The sequence below is a fragment of the Mus caroli genome, unplaced genomic scaffold (assembly GCF_978045245.1).
Source record: "Mus caroli unplaced genomic scaffold, Mus_caroli_1 scaffold_2, whole genome shotgun sequence".
NCBI lineage: Eukaryota > Metazoa > Chordata > Mammalia > Rodentia > Muridae > Mus > Mus caroli.
The window spans coordinates 104,281,273-104,296,179 of NW_028227257.1; the positions used below are offsets into that span (position 1 = coordinate 104,281,273).

The 14,907-nt window shown below is 44.4% G+C and overlaps 1 protein-coding gene across 2 annotated transcripts in view; it reads left to right on the top strand.

Moving 5' to 3' along the window:
• Positions 1 to 14,907, top strand: part of Pde11a (phosphodiesterase 11A) — a 366,204-nt gene that overhangs the window by 253,525 nt on the left and 97,772 nt on the right. For both annotated transcript variants that reach the window (XM_021181980.3, XM_085834775.1), the window contains 2 exons: positions 13,767 to 13,913; positions 14,405 to 14,512. In XM_021181980.3, coding sequence (XP_021037639.1) covers positions 13,767 to 13,913; positions 14,405 to 14,512 — 255 coding nt within the window. The remainder of the gene's footprint in view (positions 1 to 13,766; positions 13,914 to 14,404; positions 14,513 to 14,907) is intronic.

Here is a 14,907-nt window from a genome sequence, read left to right on the forward strand (position 1 = left end):
CAGACAGATTCCAGAAAAACACCGTATGTCTGCTTTTAGCAAAACATCCTCTCGCATGTCTGCTTCAGCAAAACTTCCTCTCATAAGAGTTTCCAGACAAACATCGTACGACATAACTGAGTCTCCACCGAAACCATAAATCCCCTCTTCAGTTACCTCTTCTGATTCTGGGATGTTCTAGCCCTGTAGAACTAACTGCCCAAATCCTTTCGCTGCCCCCCTTTCTCCTTAGATTGTTCATAACTTATTCAGCCCTCTTTCCAACCAGTTAATCTACCTAAACCTCCTAAGAGTGTGAGTTCACTGAGATACTAGTTGCTGGTGAACCAATCAAAACCTGATAATTCCCTTCCTCTTTATTCCTCTTGGGGGTCCAAGTGAAAAATAATTTATCACTACACTAGATGCAGTGAGACTGACCTGCTGGATTTTCTGACCTGTGCCATCATAGCTAATGCTTAGCTCAACATGCACTTAGCCTGCCTTCTTCCCTTGGCCTCGCCCTCCCTGCCCATCTTCTGGTACGTGGTCTCACTCCTCAGCTGCCCTTCACAGCTGAAGCTCACACCGAAGCATGGACTTGTCATGTTTACGTGACACTAACCACTAATGATCTTAACTGCCAGGTGCCAGGAGGCCTTAGAGAAAAGAAACAGCCAGCAAGACGCCATTATTTAAAACTTAAGTCCTTTCTCCATTCTGCCTGTAATGAATATCTGCATTAAGTGTTGATCCTATTCCATCTCTTGTCCCAAAAAGAAAACTCAGGAAACCTCATTATAAACAGCTGTGCCACATGACCCTTCGTCTGTTTGCATCACTTTGTTGTCTGTCTAGAAACAGAGATGAATCTGGACATGGTGTTTACAAATTCTGGGAGCAGTGCAGTTGAAGAAAGCCTGCTGTTCCTTGCCTGCCTGCAAATGTCACTGGACCCAACCCTTATGTGCCTCTCTTGCTGGCCGTGACACCTCTCTGGCTTAGGGCATGAATAGTGAAGGTTCCACTTTCTCAACGGCCCATGAAAAGGATGCCTTCCCTTAGACCTGCAGGCACTGCTCCCCCTACTTCCAAATCCCTCATCCGTCTGATCAGCGTCCTCAAAGAAGGTGTCCAACTCCCATGTGTCTATTAGCTTTATGTACCATTTACAGAGAGACCTCTGGCTTGGATCAAAACCAGAGCAGACAGACTCTATCTTGTCCTGTCCTTCAGGAAGTCCCTGGTTGGAACAATGCAAAGATGCCCACACAGCACTTGGCAACCTGCCTAACAGCAGGGACGGCTTCGGGAACTATTTACTGAATGGGCAAGAGAGAATGACAGCAAAGGAGACTCAGGGGCGAGCTGGCTGTGGAAATGTTACAGACGGAGCAGGTTCAACAGACAGAAAGTCAGCTTGAGAATCAGCCTGGGTTCTAGGCAGTCAGGACAAGGACAGGAGGGAAGTTGTGGACTGAGGGGTTCTGCGGAGCCAGGAGGAGTGACAGAACTGACACCAGGCTCTCCGAGAAGGAACTTCTGTCTTTCCTCAATGGGATTTCTAGGTAATTATTTTCTAAATTATGGAAGTACACAGGTAGGAATGCAGGGTGGCAAGGCTTCTATAAACCACATATTGGGTAGAAGATCCAGTTCTTACCAGCTCAGCACATGAGGACTGGATTGCCTTTTCCGATTGGACGGGAAGGCTGAAGTCATATTCGATAGGTTGATGCCACTAAGACTTACCTCATGAGGTACTGAAGTTGATGGCATGTCCCTCCAGTGATACTGTAGAGACCCAATTTTGAATGTGGATCTTTTTTCCCCCAAGAGTGGAGGCACTACAGTTTACTGGGGACAATCTTCTAGCAGGCCCTCTCTAAGGCACAGGGAGAGGAACAGTTAACGTTATAATCCACAGGCATCTCCTGGGGGAGACTCTGCTAAGTGCAACCTGAAATGTTTGTTTTGAAGACCTAGACTCTCATCATTCAGCTTGCTGTAATAATGATAATCACTCATTGTGGGTTAAATTAGGTTTCCCTTAAAAAAAAAAAAACATACATTTAGGCCCTCATAACCGTACTTCAGAATGTGAGTGGACATGGCGGTAGGGTCTGTAAAGGGAAATTAGCATAAGTGAGGTAATACGGGTGGTCCCTAATCCAACACAACTAGTGCCCTTTTGAGAAGAGAAATAGATACCTCAAGAATAGAAAGCCAGATGGGACATAGCCATCTACACCAAGGACACAGGCCCCAGGAGACCCAAAACTGTCCATCATCTTGATCTTAGACCTTCCACCTCCAGGACTGCAGGAACACAACAGATTTGATTCAGTCCCCCATGGCCCTGTGTTTAGGCAGCCATTACACACAGACCTGCTGCCTGACACTAAGGGCCTACTGTGAGCCTGGCACTGTGCCAAGATTTTGTCCCATTTTGACCTTCATAATGACTGTGAGAATGGTAAACTTTTTTCCTCTTTTATCAGAAGGGGAGTGCTCAAGGCCACAGCTTTAGCAAGTAGCAAACACAGTTTCAAATTCAAATTCAGAAGCCATGTGGTTGGCCCAGCACCAACTCGCAGTTATTAAGTACGAGCCAAGCCATGAAAAGAACTAGGCTTCAATAATTGCTGACACTCGAGAATCTTAATCCTTTCCTTATGGAAATTATAAATGATGAAAGACAAACTCACAAAGGCCAAAAAAAAAATGTTTAAGGCTGGATGGAGAGGCTCTCTGCAAGAAATAATACCAGTACTGAGCTGACAGCACAATGAATCTAAAAGATATTTAAATCACTCCATAGACAATAGAGAATTGTGGTTACAAATATAGAAGTCGGGAGCCAGAGCGATTGGATTTGAATTCTAATCCCAGGGTTTTTCTCCTCAGATGAACTTGAGCATGTTGCATACCTTCTTCCTCTCAATCTCTTCATCTGTGACAGGAGGGGGTATAAATTATGACTCAAAAGGAACTTCCATCCATGAGCTTATTGCAGGATTAAATGAGATACAGCCAAGAACTTAGTGCGATGCTAAGGTATAGATACACGTCTCTGCACATGCACTAGTTGGGGAAATTATTTCTTCTGGTATACATTTTACCCAGCACTAGCAAAAATAGTCAACAATACTTCGGGTCTCAATTTTTAAAGTTACTGGTGATGTTAAACTTAACGGATATTTTTAATGAACAGTATGCATTTTTTTAAAATCATGATTATTCAGCTTAAGTCAAATATCGCCAAAACACAGCCGGTGTGAAATTAAAATGTTGGTCTGTGTGTGTAGGAACAGTCTATGCACGATAGAATGGGATAGGAAGATACCAGAGGAAAGTCAAAAGGTAGATGAAGTCTCAGGTGCGTACACGATAGTGTGAACATGGATGTTTGCGTGTGTGCTAGGTAGTGTGTACATGGATGCCTGCATGTGTGCTCAGAAATGCCTCTGCCCAGCAACAATAAATCCAGGTAGGACTTAAGACAGGGAATTGTGTCTCAGCCATCAGCTCCACAACCTTCCTCATCTCACTTGATAGATTAAGTCTTTACTGCAGCTGACTGTTTTATTCGCCCCTAAGAATGGACACCTCCTGTAGAGTGCTCCCTGAGCCTTGACGGCACAACTCAACATAAATATTTACTGGATCTATACGTGAAAGTATATAAATTTTTACTTATCTTACCTCACAGAGGAACTGTGAGGCATATAGGGAATGTTAGGCCTATTTTCCTGAGAAGATGCCCAAGCACACACAAAAGCAACAGCTGAGATGTTACAGAGTTACAGAAGTGACAGAGACTCTGCTGTGCATTTTGAGATGCAGAATAGGAAAATATTTATACTAAATGCATACATATTGAAATACTTCTTCTGGATGTCTCACTAAAAGTGATTATGAAGGGAGTAGCCTCATGTGTCTCTGGTAACAGGTTGTGCTCCTGAGCCCAACTAGCAGGCTAAAAAGAGGTTGTCAGAGCAGGGGCTGTGGCTGAGATGGCATGGTATAATCCTCAGATTATGGATTGGGAAGTTCTGTAAAGTTCACATCCATGCCAGTGGTTCTGCACCTTTCTCTTCACCCTCAGGGTAGCCCAACACTGCCATTAGCTACTAATAGTCATCCCAAAGCTTGTGTTTCACCATTCCCTGACTTTGCTTCATGGTATAGTGTGAAGCCATATGCTCTGGTCTATTCCTAGAGGCTGATACTCTGGTCTCTCCATCTCTAGAGGCTGATACTCTGGTCTCTCCATCTCTAGAGGCTGATGCTCTGGTCTCTCCCTAGAAACTGATGCTCTGATATATCTCTAGAGCCTGATGCTCTAAGACAATTTCATCTTTGGTTGCTGCACAACTTTCTCATCTCTTTCTCTCCCTTTCTCTGTCTATCAAGCTACTGAACGAGTCTTTGATTTATTGCCTCATGCCCATGTGGCCTGCTCGCTGGCCAGCAGCATGGAGGAGGGAAGGCACCTCAATGACTGAGCTTCCTTTCATCCTGGAGTAGAGAGGGGCTGCAAACCCTGAAGCGAAGACACTAGCTCAGCAGGTTGAAGTCAAACAGGGAAAGAAGTCACTAAGGCCCCACTGAGCATAAGTCAGAGAAATGCTCTGCAAAAGGCAAGGCAGTTATGGCTATGGAAACAAAGGACAGCAGTTCCTGAGCTAGAAGGGCTATGGTGGGCTGACATCCTGCCATAGGGACTTCCATCACTCTAAACTTCAAGTCAAATACAGGCTGCCTAACCTTGGCAATCTGCAAATAGCCACATCCTCCCCTGTTCAGATATGGGAAGAAGAGCACTATATGAAGTTCTGACCAACTCGTAGGGCTGCCATGCCGCCCTTACTCACAAATCTTGTAGGGTTCTTCCTCCATGGAATTAAGTAGGGTATTCTTCTACTCAGGGTCACAGAGCTGGGAATCACAAAACCAGGACCAGGGGCTAAGAATGATCAATGTGTTCCCTGCCAAAAATAACCCCAGTGCTGTGTGCACAAAGAGAACGTCAGAGTCACCCAAAGTTAGACATCCTTGTACCATATGAGCTTTGATGCCCATCCTTGGGGAGGGGGTGGAGGGAAGAGAGAGAGGGAAATGGAGGGAGGGAGGGAGAGAGAGAAAGAGAGAGAGAGAGAGAGAGAGAGAGAGAGAGAGAGAGAGAGAGATGTATGTGTTGTACCTCATGCACATGAGTGAATGAATCTAAGTATAAAATATCCATTAAAGTAGTTAGGAAAAAGTTTGCCTGACCCCACCCCTACCAAGGTTTCTGTGTCATGGTTTGGGAAGAGCATCTTCAGGGGCCTTTGATGGGATTCCCAGCTTTTATTCATGGCGAACAGTTAATGAGTTGAATGTGCAAACCTGCCCACTATGGTGAAGATAATATCAATACATAGCACCCAGCAACCAAGACAGCCATTTTCCTCTTTCCCATTAGACCCTTAGCAAGCAATGGCACAGCATGAAACCTGAATCATTAATTACTGTCCCAGCATTCTAGCGCCTTGAGCTGATTCATTTTGGCTTCAAGTTCAGGGATGCCCCCAGCATTTCTATAGGTATCCAGAATGCTTTAAGTCTTCCTTGATATTCTCAGGCATTGTGTTTTGGGGTACTGGACTGAGGAACATTGCGTACATATGTATCACCGCTATTGGGTGGTCATAGGTGTGCACTGAATGATGGTGGGCTAAAGTATTCACCAGTCACTCTGACTGGTGAGTCCCAGAGTACAAACAATGTCAAGTGTCCACTTAATCACATTCAGGCCAAGCCTGGAGTCTGGGTTTAACTACTGAGTGCTGTGTTTTATTAAAAGATGAGGAAGGAATATGTTCGGTGGAGGCATGGTATGGTGTGGGGGAAGGGAGTGCCTCTGCAGGCCCATGCTGAGGCATCCCTTCCCCCTGAGGGACCAGCCACATGGCGGTATAGTATAGAATAAAGTTTATTCAGGGAATGGGGAGGGAAGTTGAGGGAAGAGAGAGAGAGAGAGAGAGAGAGAGAGAGAGAGAGAGAGAGAGAGAGAGAGAGAGAGAGAGAGAGAGAGAGAGAGAGAAACAGAGAGAAAGAAACAGAGAGAGAGAGAAACAGAGAGAGAGAGAGAAACAGAGAGAGAGAGAGAAACAGAGAGAGAGAGAGAGAGAGAGAAGAGGAGTAGAGGAATAAAGGAAGAGGAGAAGAGAAAGAGCAAGAGAGCAAGAGAGTGAGGAGAGGGCAAGCAGCCCCTTTCATAGTGAGTCAGGCATACTTGGCTGTTGTCAGGTTAACTGTGGGGCGGAGCCTAGACTAAATGCCAACACTGCAAGGATTCCATTGGAGAACACTTGAACAGTGCCTCCCTGGTGGTCCTTTGATAAATACACTAAGATCTGCTGCAGGTCCCAGGGCCCCTCCTCCTTACACCCCTTTATCCTATGTGAACAGAAAAATCCTCCTTCTCATGACCCATTAAACGTAGAGCCTTGCTCACCAACACCAAGTTACTTCCCCCGTAAAGGACACAGGATTGTTTGACCACAACATTCTCCTAGAATGAGGAGGTGGGCTACTAAGTGAACAGAGAAAGAGAAAAACACAAACATAACTTTTCAGACGAAAGCAGTATTTACATTTTATTTTTACCCGCCACAGCAAAGTTAGGAGCAGAGCTTTGAAGGGGAATTCCCACCGTGGAGGACAGGGACTGGTCATCACCAGGAGTTGAGGGAACAGACTTATCTGGACAGTTAACAAAAGCTAGTTGTGATGTTCTGAGATAGTCAGGGGTCTGGACTGCGGTCTGAAGCTATGGATAGGAGTTTGGAAAAATTGATAACCTTTGCCTAAACAAGCTCAAGTTTTGCAGTTGGTGGGGCAGCCTAGGTTCTGAGCTGAGTAGAACGAGACCTGTGAGCCCAAGGGTTTGGGGGACCTCTGTGCCCACACTTCTTGGTTTGTATCATCTCAGAGATGTCAGAAGCCTTCTGCCCCCCTGTTGTCCTTTGCCCAGAACAGCATCTGCCACTGCTTGCCTGGTGAACTCTTCCCACCACTTAGGGCTCACATCAGATGATCTGTGCTTCTCGCCAGTGACTGTCTCTCTTCTTGTTGCCTCTGACCTTCCTGGGTTTTCAGCATTGACTCTGTGTGTCCTTCTTTTTGTTCTGGAGCACATCATGGTAGTCTTAGGAATGGAGTTATTATCTTACATTTGGGGACAGGCTTTATTGAAACTCTTTTTAATCGTGTAACTATTCTTTAAAGTTTAAATTATTCTAAATAAACTTTATATAGCTAAAGTTTCTAATTAACATACAATACCAAACTGAAACTATTTCTCTCAGGGATTATAATAATGTCATGTGTTTCCCTCTTTACCACACTTAAACGACCTGGGTCCTTCCTTGCACCTCCAGACAAACTTGGACTTAGGAGCTGCCTCGTTTCCCAGGTGTATGTATCGCAACTTGGGCAGAGCCTGCCACAGACTTAGCCATCAAACCTGTCTTCATTGGTCCAAGAAGACTTCCATTAGCTTTCCTAAGGAAGAGTTTGACTCCTTGAAGTCTGTCATTAAAAAATTCCTATGTCCATTCTATTCTTTAGGGAAATGATATGTGCTGTCAAAGGACAATGACGGTTACAGTTTAGCTCTGTGATGCCTCCAAAGGCTCACGTAGCGAAGGACCCAGGTCTGATTTTGAGAAGAAGGTCATAAGGCTCCAGCTCCAGGAACAGACCATAAAATCCAGGAACAAGGCCATAAAACCCCCTCCCATAGAACAGTCTGGGGATAACCACAGGAATGGAGAAATATCTTATCTCAGGATGGGCCATCTGTGCTGGCCAGCCCTATCTCATGCTGCAGTTAAACGTTCATGACATAGGAATGCAGACCACTGACCACCTGTGACCCCAGCACCCACCAATAAAATTTTAGATTACCTAATCCTTCTAGACAGTTTCCCCTAGTTCCCTTTAAGAAGGCCTGCGAGCCTTTGTCTGGGGTCGCCATTTCAAAGAATGGTGGACTTCCTGGATGCTGGCTGTTTCTGAAGAATAAACACTCTTTGTCCTTGCATACTATTTGAGTCTGGGGTCTTCCTTCAGGGATTTTTGGACCCTTGCATTAGGAGGTGGGTCCCAGTAGTCCTCTCTCTCTCTCTCTCTCTCTCTCTCTCTCTCTCTCTCTCTCTCTCTCTCTCTGTCCCTCCCTCTCCTCCTACCCTCCCTCTCTCCCTCCCTCCCTTACCCTCTCTCTCTCTCTCTCCCTTTCTCCCTCCCTATCCTCTCTCTCTTTCCCTCTCTCCCTCTATCCCTCCCTCTAACTTGCCTGCCTCCCTGATTTCCTGGCTGCTATGGGATGAGCATCCTTCCTCCACCAGGCCCTTGTATCCCTATGTTTCTTATGGCAGGTCTGAGAGCAATGGAGCCAGTCAACCATGAACGGAAATCATAAACCAATGAGTCCCCCTTTAAGTTGACTTTCTCAGGAATTTGGTTACATCAGCAAAAGCTGGGTAACACAGTGGCCACAGCAGCAACATAGTTATAACAGCCCAGGGTGTTCCTCATAAGAAATGGACCACCAGGCAGGCCATCTGCAGCTAAATCCCAAGTGTTGTTCATGACACACCAAGTTACTTTCTGCTGGACAGGAATGGGTGACCCTGACCTTGGCATTGGTCCATTTCCAGAGGTAGTGTGGTGTTTCTGAGCCAGTATTTACAGCTCAGATCCAACTCTGCCTCTACCAATCACACTGCAAATTTAGAAAAGTTGTTCATCATCTATTTCTGTCGCTTCATTGTAATACAGGATTTTAAATATTCTTAGTGTGCTTTTAAAAAAAACAACAAACAATGAGAATGAGTTAATATTCATAAAACACTCAAAGCTATCCCCAGCACGCAGTAAGGCATCTCTGTAGCTCAGCTCCCTATCTCGACCAGTCCTGGAAGCCTGAGACCTCCTCCTACCTCTGCTTTTAACCAGAGGAGCAAGAGCGAGACTGGTCTGGAATGAAGGACAAAGCTGACCTGCCACCCACTCTGCTCTTTCTTCCCACTTACTCAGCATCACTCAGCGAAGTGTTCATGCATCAAAGGGATGCAGGATTGTAGCTTACATTTTACAGCTCCTTTGTAATGCTTCCTCTTCAGTTGTACAGGGGTGGTTTATGACTCCCTTTGATAAGCACTTAACTGTTAAGATCCAAACAAAGAAAAGAACCAGGCACGGAGCACCAGGTACTGCCAGCCAGGTAGTCTCCCTTCCTGAGCACTATTCAAATTAGCTCCTGGACCCATAATTCTGTGTTTTCATTTATTGCTGCAGTAAACTAAATGGTTCTTTATCCAAATGTTATTTCCTGGCTATTAATTCAGTAGTTATTTTGGATTGTGACACTCCTCTTTGATTTAGGGATATGGCACCTTATAAATATTTAAAAGGCAAAGACTGACACTTTGAGAAATTGACTTTGATTTGTTTTGTTAATATCCTATGGCTAGAGTAATTATAGGCTTGGAAGACGCAGTCCCATCCTGTTCTCCTCATACAGGATGGAGGGGCATGCGCTATAGCTCAAGGAACTTGGCCAGAGAAGGCTGTCCTCCCAGGCTTTTGCAGGTGAGACCACCTACCACACCTATCTCCTCAGGATGGCCTCCGCTTTTGACTCTTGATTGTTGTGAACCTGCTCTTGAACCCAAAAAATGTTTGGATGAACACTCTCCATGTTCAGTAAAATGGTCGCTCCTGAAAGTCGGAGAATGTTTTATGCAGCTGCACATGCCGGCAAGGGTTTCCAGCAGGGCTCAGGGTGATGTATGGACTGGTATGATTTAACTGTGGATCAATCAACCTATTAGGGAAAAAAGACAAGGTCAATAAGGTTGGGTCTTAGTGAACCACAGGTCATTCTCCATTTCTCAACCTAATGTTCTTATTTCCTTTCCATTAACATTTCATAATGAAAAAATGCCTATATTCTTTAATTTTTAAGATAATTAAGTGAATTTAGTGCCTTTGAAGGGTAGGAGATTTATAATGGCACAAAGAACCACACTATTAATAACCAGAAGACGGGGGCCACCGGGAGAGCAGCCGTGATGTCTCTGTTGCCATGTAGGGTCCTTTGGTGATGGTTGGTAAAGGGTTCAGTTCCCTGTTTCAACTCAGAAACTGACTTTCCTGCCGAGACCAGACAAACCTATGTCATTTGGTCAGTGCCTTTGTTTCTTAGGATCGGTTTCCTGGTTGTGTTTGGATTGGAACAAATTGCAACATAGATCTTTTCATATGCTTGGAATTCTCTATATGCAAACCCCCCAAAAGGCATGCAGGGAGCAGAGTTGTTCTGGGGCTGGCCTAAGGAGCCACAGTGCAGTATCTGCTGTTACTGCAGTGTGATCGCTCTCACTGTGTGCAAGGCAGTTAGTGCAACCAAACTTGAAAATGGAGTGATAGTGGCCAAAAGCTAGAAGAATGGGATATTAGAAGTTGCACAGTCTGATTACAGAAGATGAAAAGGTTCTAGAGGTCCTCTATACAATAATATACACATATTTAGTAATACCTACCTACTCAAGTTTTTTGAGTAAATTAACATATGTGTTTCTGTGGCCATAAGAACAAAGATCAAGGCAAAGAACAAAATAGGAAAGGAGAAGAAATGTCCAATGGGACAGCCATTGACATCTTTGGAGAAGTAAGGGGATGCCCTGGCTGCTTCTCTGTTGCTGTGATAGAACCCTGATCAGAGGCAGCTTGGGAAAGAGAGTGTTTGTTTGAGCTCAGGGTTGCAGTCCCTCATCTAGGGATGTCAGAGCAGGAAGTCAAAGCAGGAACCTGGGAGCCTTCTCTTAATGAAATCATGGATTGCCCAAGGCATCTAACATGTTTTAAAGGAGACCTAATGCTGTCATTAGTACGTTATCTCCCAATTTACTAGCAAGAAGTTTGAGTTTATGGTAAGTGTGTGGACAACAAAACACACAGTGAAGATTATTAGTCCAACATGGTTGGCACTCAGGAGGCAGAGGCAGAGGGACCAGGGGTTCAAGGCCAGCCTCGGCTCCGTGGGTAGGCCACTGTGAGCTGAAGAGCTGCACAGTGGGATTTAAATGGGATCAAGGAAATGGCAGGTGGTCATAGTAAACTACATAAATTGACTGAATACCTACCGCGCATTCGGGAGCAATGTTATACTTGTTGGAGGTTACAAGTGTGTGTGCATGGATGTGCGTATGATGCGGCCAGAAGGCAGCAGAGCAGCTCCAGTCAGATGCAGTGTGAGTCAGGCTGAGCATTATCTTCAGTGGTGGGAACTTAAGAGACAATAATGTTTAAAATAATACTAAGAAGTAACAAAATTTCACCTACCTCATTTGTTGATTTAAAAAAAAAAAAAAAAAACCCTAGATATTGAAACTGTTTGATTCTGGGTGAGGAAAAAGAGTTGCTGCCAGAGAAAGATGACTCTGTGTGTGTGTGTGTGTGTGTGTGTGTGTGATTATAATAGCATGGAAGGGCTGATTTGCTTTGCCTTCACCGATGATGTGCTTAATCCTCCAGAGATCCATATGTATTCATGTTTGTACTTAACAATAGCCAAGGTATGGAATTAACCACAATGCCTGTCCGCAAAATAATGGGTAAATAAAATGTGGTTCGTGTGGACAAGGATAAAGCTTGATATGGCGTTTTGTTCAGTCATAAAGAAGGGACTTGGGCTGGGAGGTGGCTCCTCGGATAAGCGCTTGCTGTGGGAACGTGAGGTCCCCAGCTCAGATGCCCAGCCACACGTAAACGCTGCACGGCTCTGTAACTTTAGTGCTGTGACACGCGGATCCCTGGAGGTCACTGGCCAGACGTCTAGGCAACTGATGAGTTCTGACTGAGTGACAAGCCCTTTGTCTTTTAAGGCAGAAAGGATGGGGAGGAAGACATGATGTCACCCTCTGGCTGCTATCACACACACACATACATGGACACAGACACACACACAGACACGGACACACACGAACAGGTACACACACAAATACCACTGAAGAATAAAGTTGTGTCACTTGCAGCAAATAAATAGACAAGTATAAATACATAATAAATAAATAAAATGGATTGGGAATCATCATGCTAAAACAAGCTAGACTCAGAAAGACAAATATAGTGTGGTTTTGCTCGTATGTGGGATGCAGATTTAAATATATGTTTGTACCATTAAAGTGGAAGTCGGGTACTAGTGGAGAGGACTGGGGCTAACAGGAAGAAAGAGGACAAGTTAATAGGACAGGGATTGACGTTGAACAAAATGCTTGACACAAATGTGTGGCATTTGTAACAAACCCATTATTTTGTACATATGTTAGAAAAACTAATATGGGTTTGTTTAACTTTGAAGGAAATGTTTTAAAGTAAATAAATAAAGTGCTTTCATAAGAACACATCCACACATACATATCCACACACACATACACATACATATCACACATACATATCACACACATACATACACACATACATGCACACATACACACAAACTACATACACACACATATGTACACACAAACATACCTACCACTGTGTTTAAATTTTGAAAACCTTACAATTTTAATTCCAGGAATTAAAGTTATTGGTATATAAAAATGATTGGCAAAGCCTGGGGGAATTATTTTTTATGGAATAAAGGCTTCAAAATGGAAGCTCAATTGGCCCAACACATAGATTTGTTCATTGCTCATCCATCGTGTGGGGAATGGACAGTGTTTGTATTTTAGCTTAGGCATGTAAACTCTTGCAGAAAAGCACAGGGTTGGAGAGGCAGGATTAATTATGTGGTTTCTGGAATGCCTGGAGTGGCCAGAGTTGGATTTAATTGCTTAGCCAAAGTAGTTCCAGGGCATAAATTACTCACAGGGTAATTTATACCCAGTGAGTAGACCAGGAATACAGATACGCAATGGTCTCTGGTAACTTGAAAGCCATAAAACAACCCCCCACCCACACCACACACACACCAAGAGTGGCCCAAATGACATGGCAAACCCAACAAATTGGCATAAAAAATATTTCCAAAGATTTGGTTTACCTCTCCTTTAGGTTTGTGCAGGATAACTGATTGACAGCCAACTAGCGTGAGTTTTTGGAAACCCTGAACAGATATGACCAGTACTGGACTTGTACTGTATATTGCTAAACAATATGGCAAAATTTATCTTTAACTGAAATGATGCTAACTCTCTAGGTGGCTCTATTTTTTAATCAATGCAGCATATTTTGTTTGCCCTTTTCTGCCCTTCTGAATATACAGAATGTGTGTGGCTTTGCACATATTTTTTCAAGGTACAGGCTACGCTGGAAATGGAAGAAGCAAGGGAGAGTGGTGTATTACCACCTCCTTTTCTGTATAGCAGCAAATAAAATTCATAGCTGCTGGCCACCCAGATGTTTCTGCATGTAGCAATATGCATCAGAGTGTATCTCCTATGGCCACAGTTCCGGTAAACTAGACAGTTGTATATTCTGAATTCTGTGGAAAGATCTAGTGTGCATATTTTATCTTCTAATTAGCCTCCCATCTCCTCCCTTCCCACTCCATTTTCTTGGGCATTTGCTACTAAGAAACAAAAGACATTTATAGCTCAGAGTTTAGCAGTATCAGAGTGTAAGTGTGGGTCAAACCTGATTTATGTGGACCACTGATAAGCAGAAGAAAGCTGGACACAGGGTTGTGTAAAGCTAGTGAGCTTTGCTTGGCTGTCTTGGTTTTGTAGGCAGCCAACATCCCTCTGGTGTCGGAACTGGCCATCGATGACATCCATTTCGATGACTTTTCCCTTGATGTTGACGCCATGATCACAGCCGCTCTACGGATGTTCATGGAGCTGGGGATGGTACAGAAATTTAAAATCGACTATGAGGTAAGGTGAAGATATGTGTAGGATAAACTAAGGAGTCCACCGGGAAAAGTGTCTTAGCCACTGTGATGTAAAGGCCTTCCAAAGGCACGGGGTGGGCAATGATCTCTGCCTTGTGGATGCCATGAACGTGTCATGAGAATCCTGCAGGGTGTTAGTGGAAGTTTAGGAAGATGTTGTTGTTGTTGTTGTTGTTTTTACTAGATTTGTCTTATTTTATTTGCTTGACTGTTTTGCCTGCATGTATGTATGTACCCCACATGCACGCCTGGTGCCCAGGGAGGTCAGAAGAGGTTATCAAATACCCTCCAACTAGAGTGACAGATGGTTATGAACTGGACCCAAATCTGCCTCAGGAGCAGAATGTGCCTAACCGTTGAGCTGCCTGCTCAGCCCGCTGTGGACAGTTCTGATCATCGTATGGAATCACATGAACAGCCGTCCTCTGAGGACACAAACCACTCCCTAACCCAACCTCCTCCCTCCCATTTTAGACCCTGTGCAGGTGGCTTCTGACAGTAAGGAAAAACTATCGGATGGTTCTCTACCACAACTGGAGACATGCCTTCAACGTGTGCCAACTGATGTTTGCCATGCTAACTGTAAGTGTGTTTGTCGATGTTGGAGGGGCACCCTTCATTCGTGTGGACCCCCCACTTCTCCTATACACTTCTGTTTCCCTGAAAATTGTCCTGTGGTTATTTCATGCCAGCTCACACATGTCCTGTTTATGGCAATAGATATGTGACAATTTCTGAGCTTTAAAACTCAGAAACCATTGACACCTTAAAGTGGGTGGACAGCCTTGGGATGAAGACTGGGGCTTCTTTTTTGGTGTTCTCTTTTGGGAAGCTGGTTTTCTTATCCATTCTTACTCCCTGCCCCTAACACTTGGACTTTCTATGTAAATTCTTTGTGGAGGAAATGGAGATAAAGGAGAGGAAAGAGAGATCCCTGGGTAAGATTGGGTTGCTGCAGGAGCCCAAGAAGGTGTGTG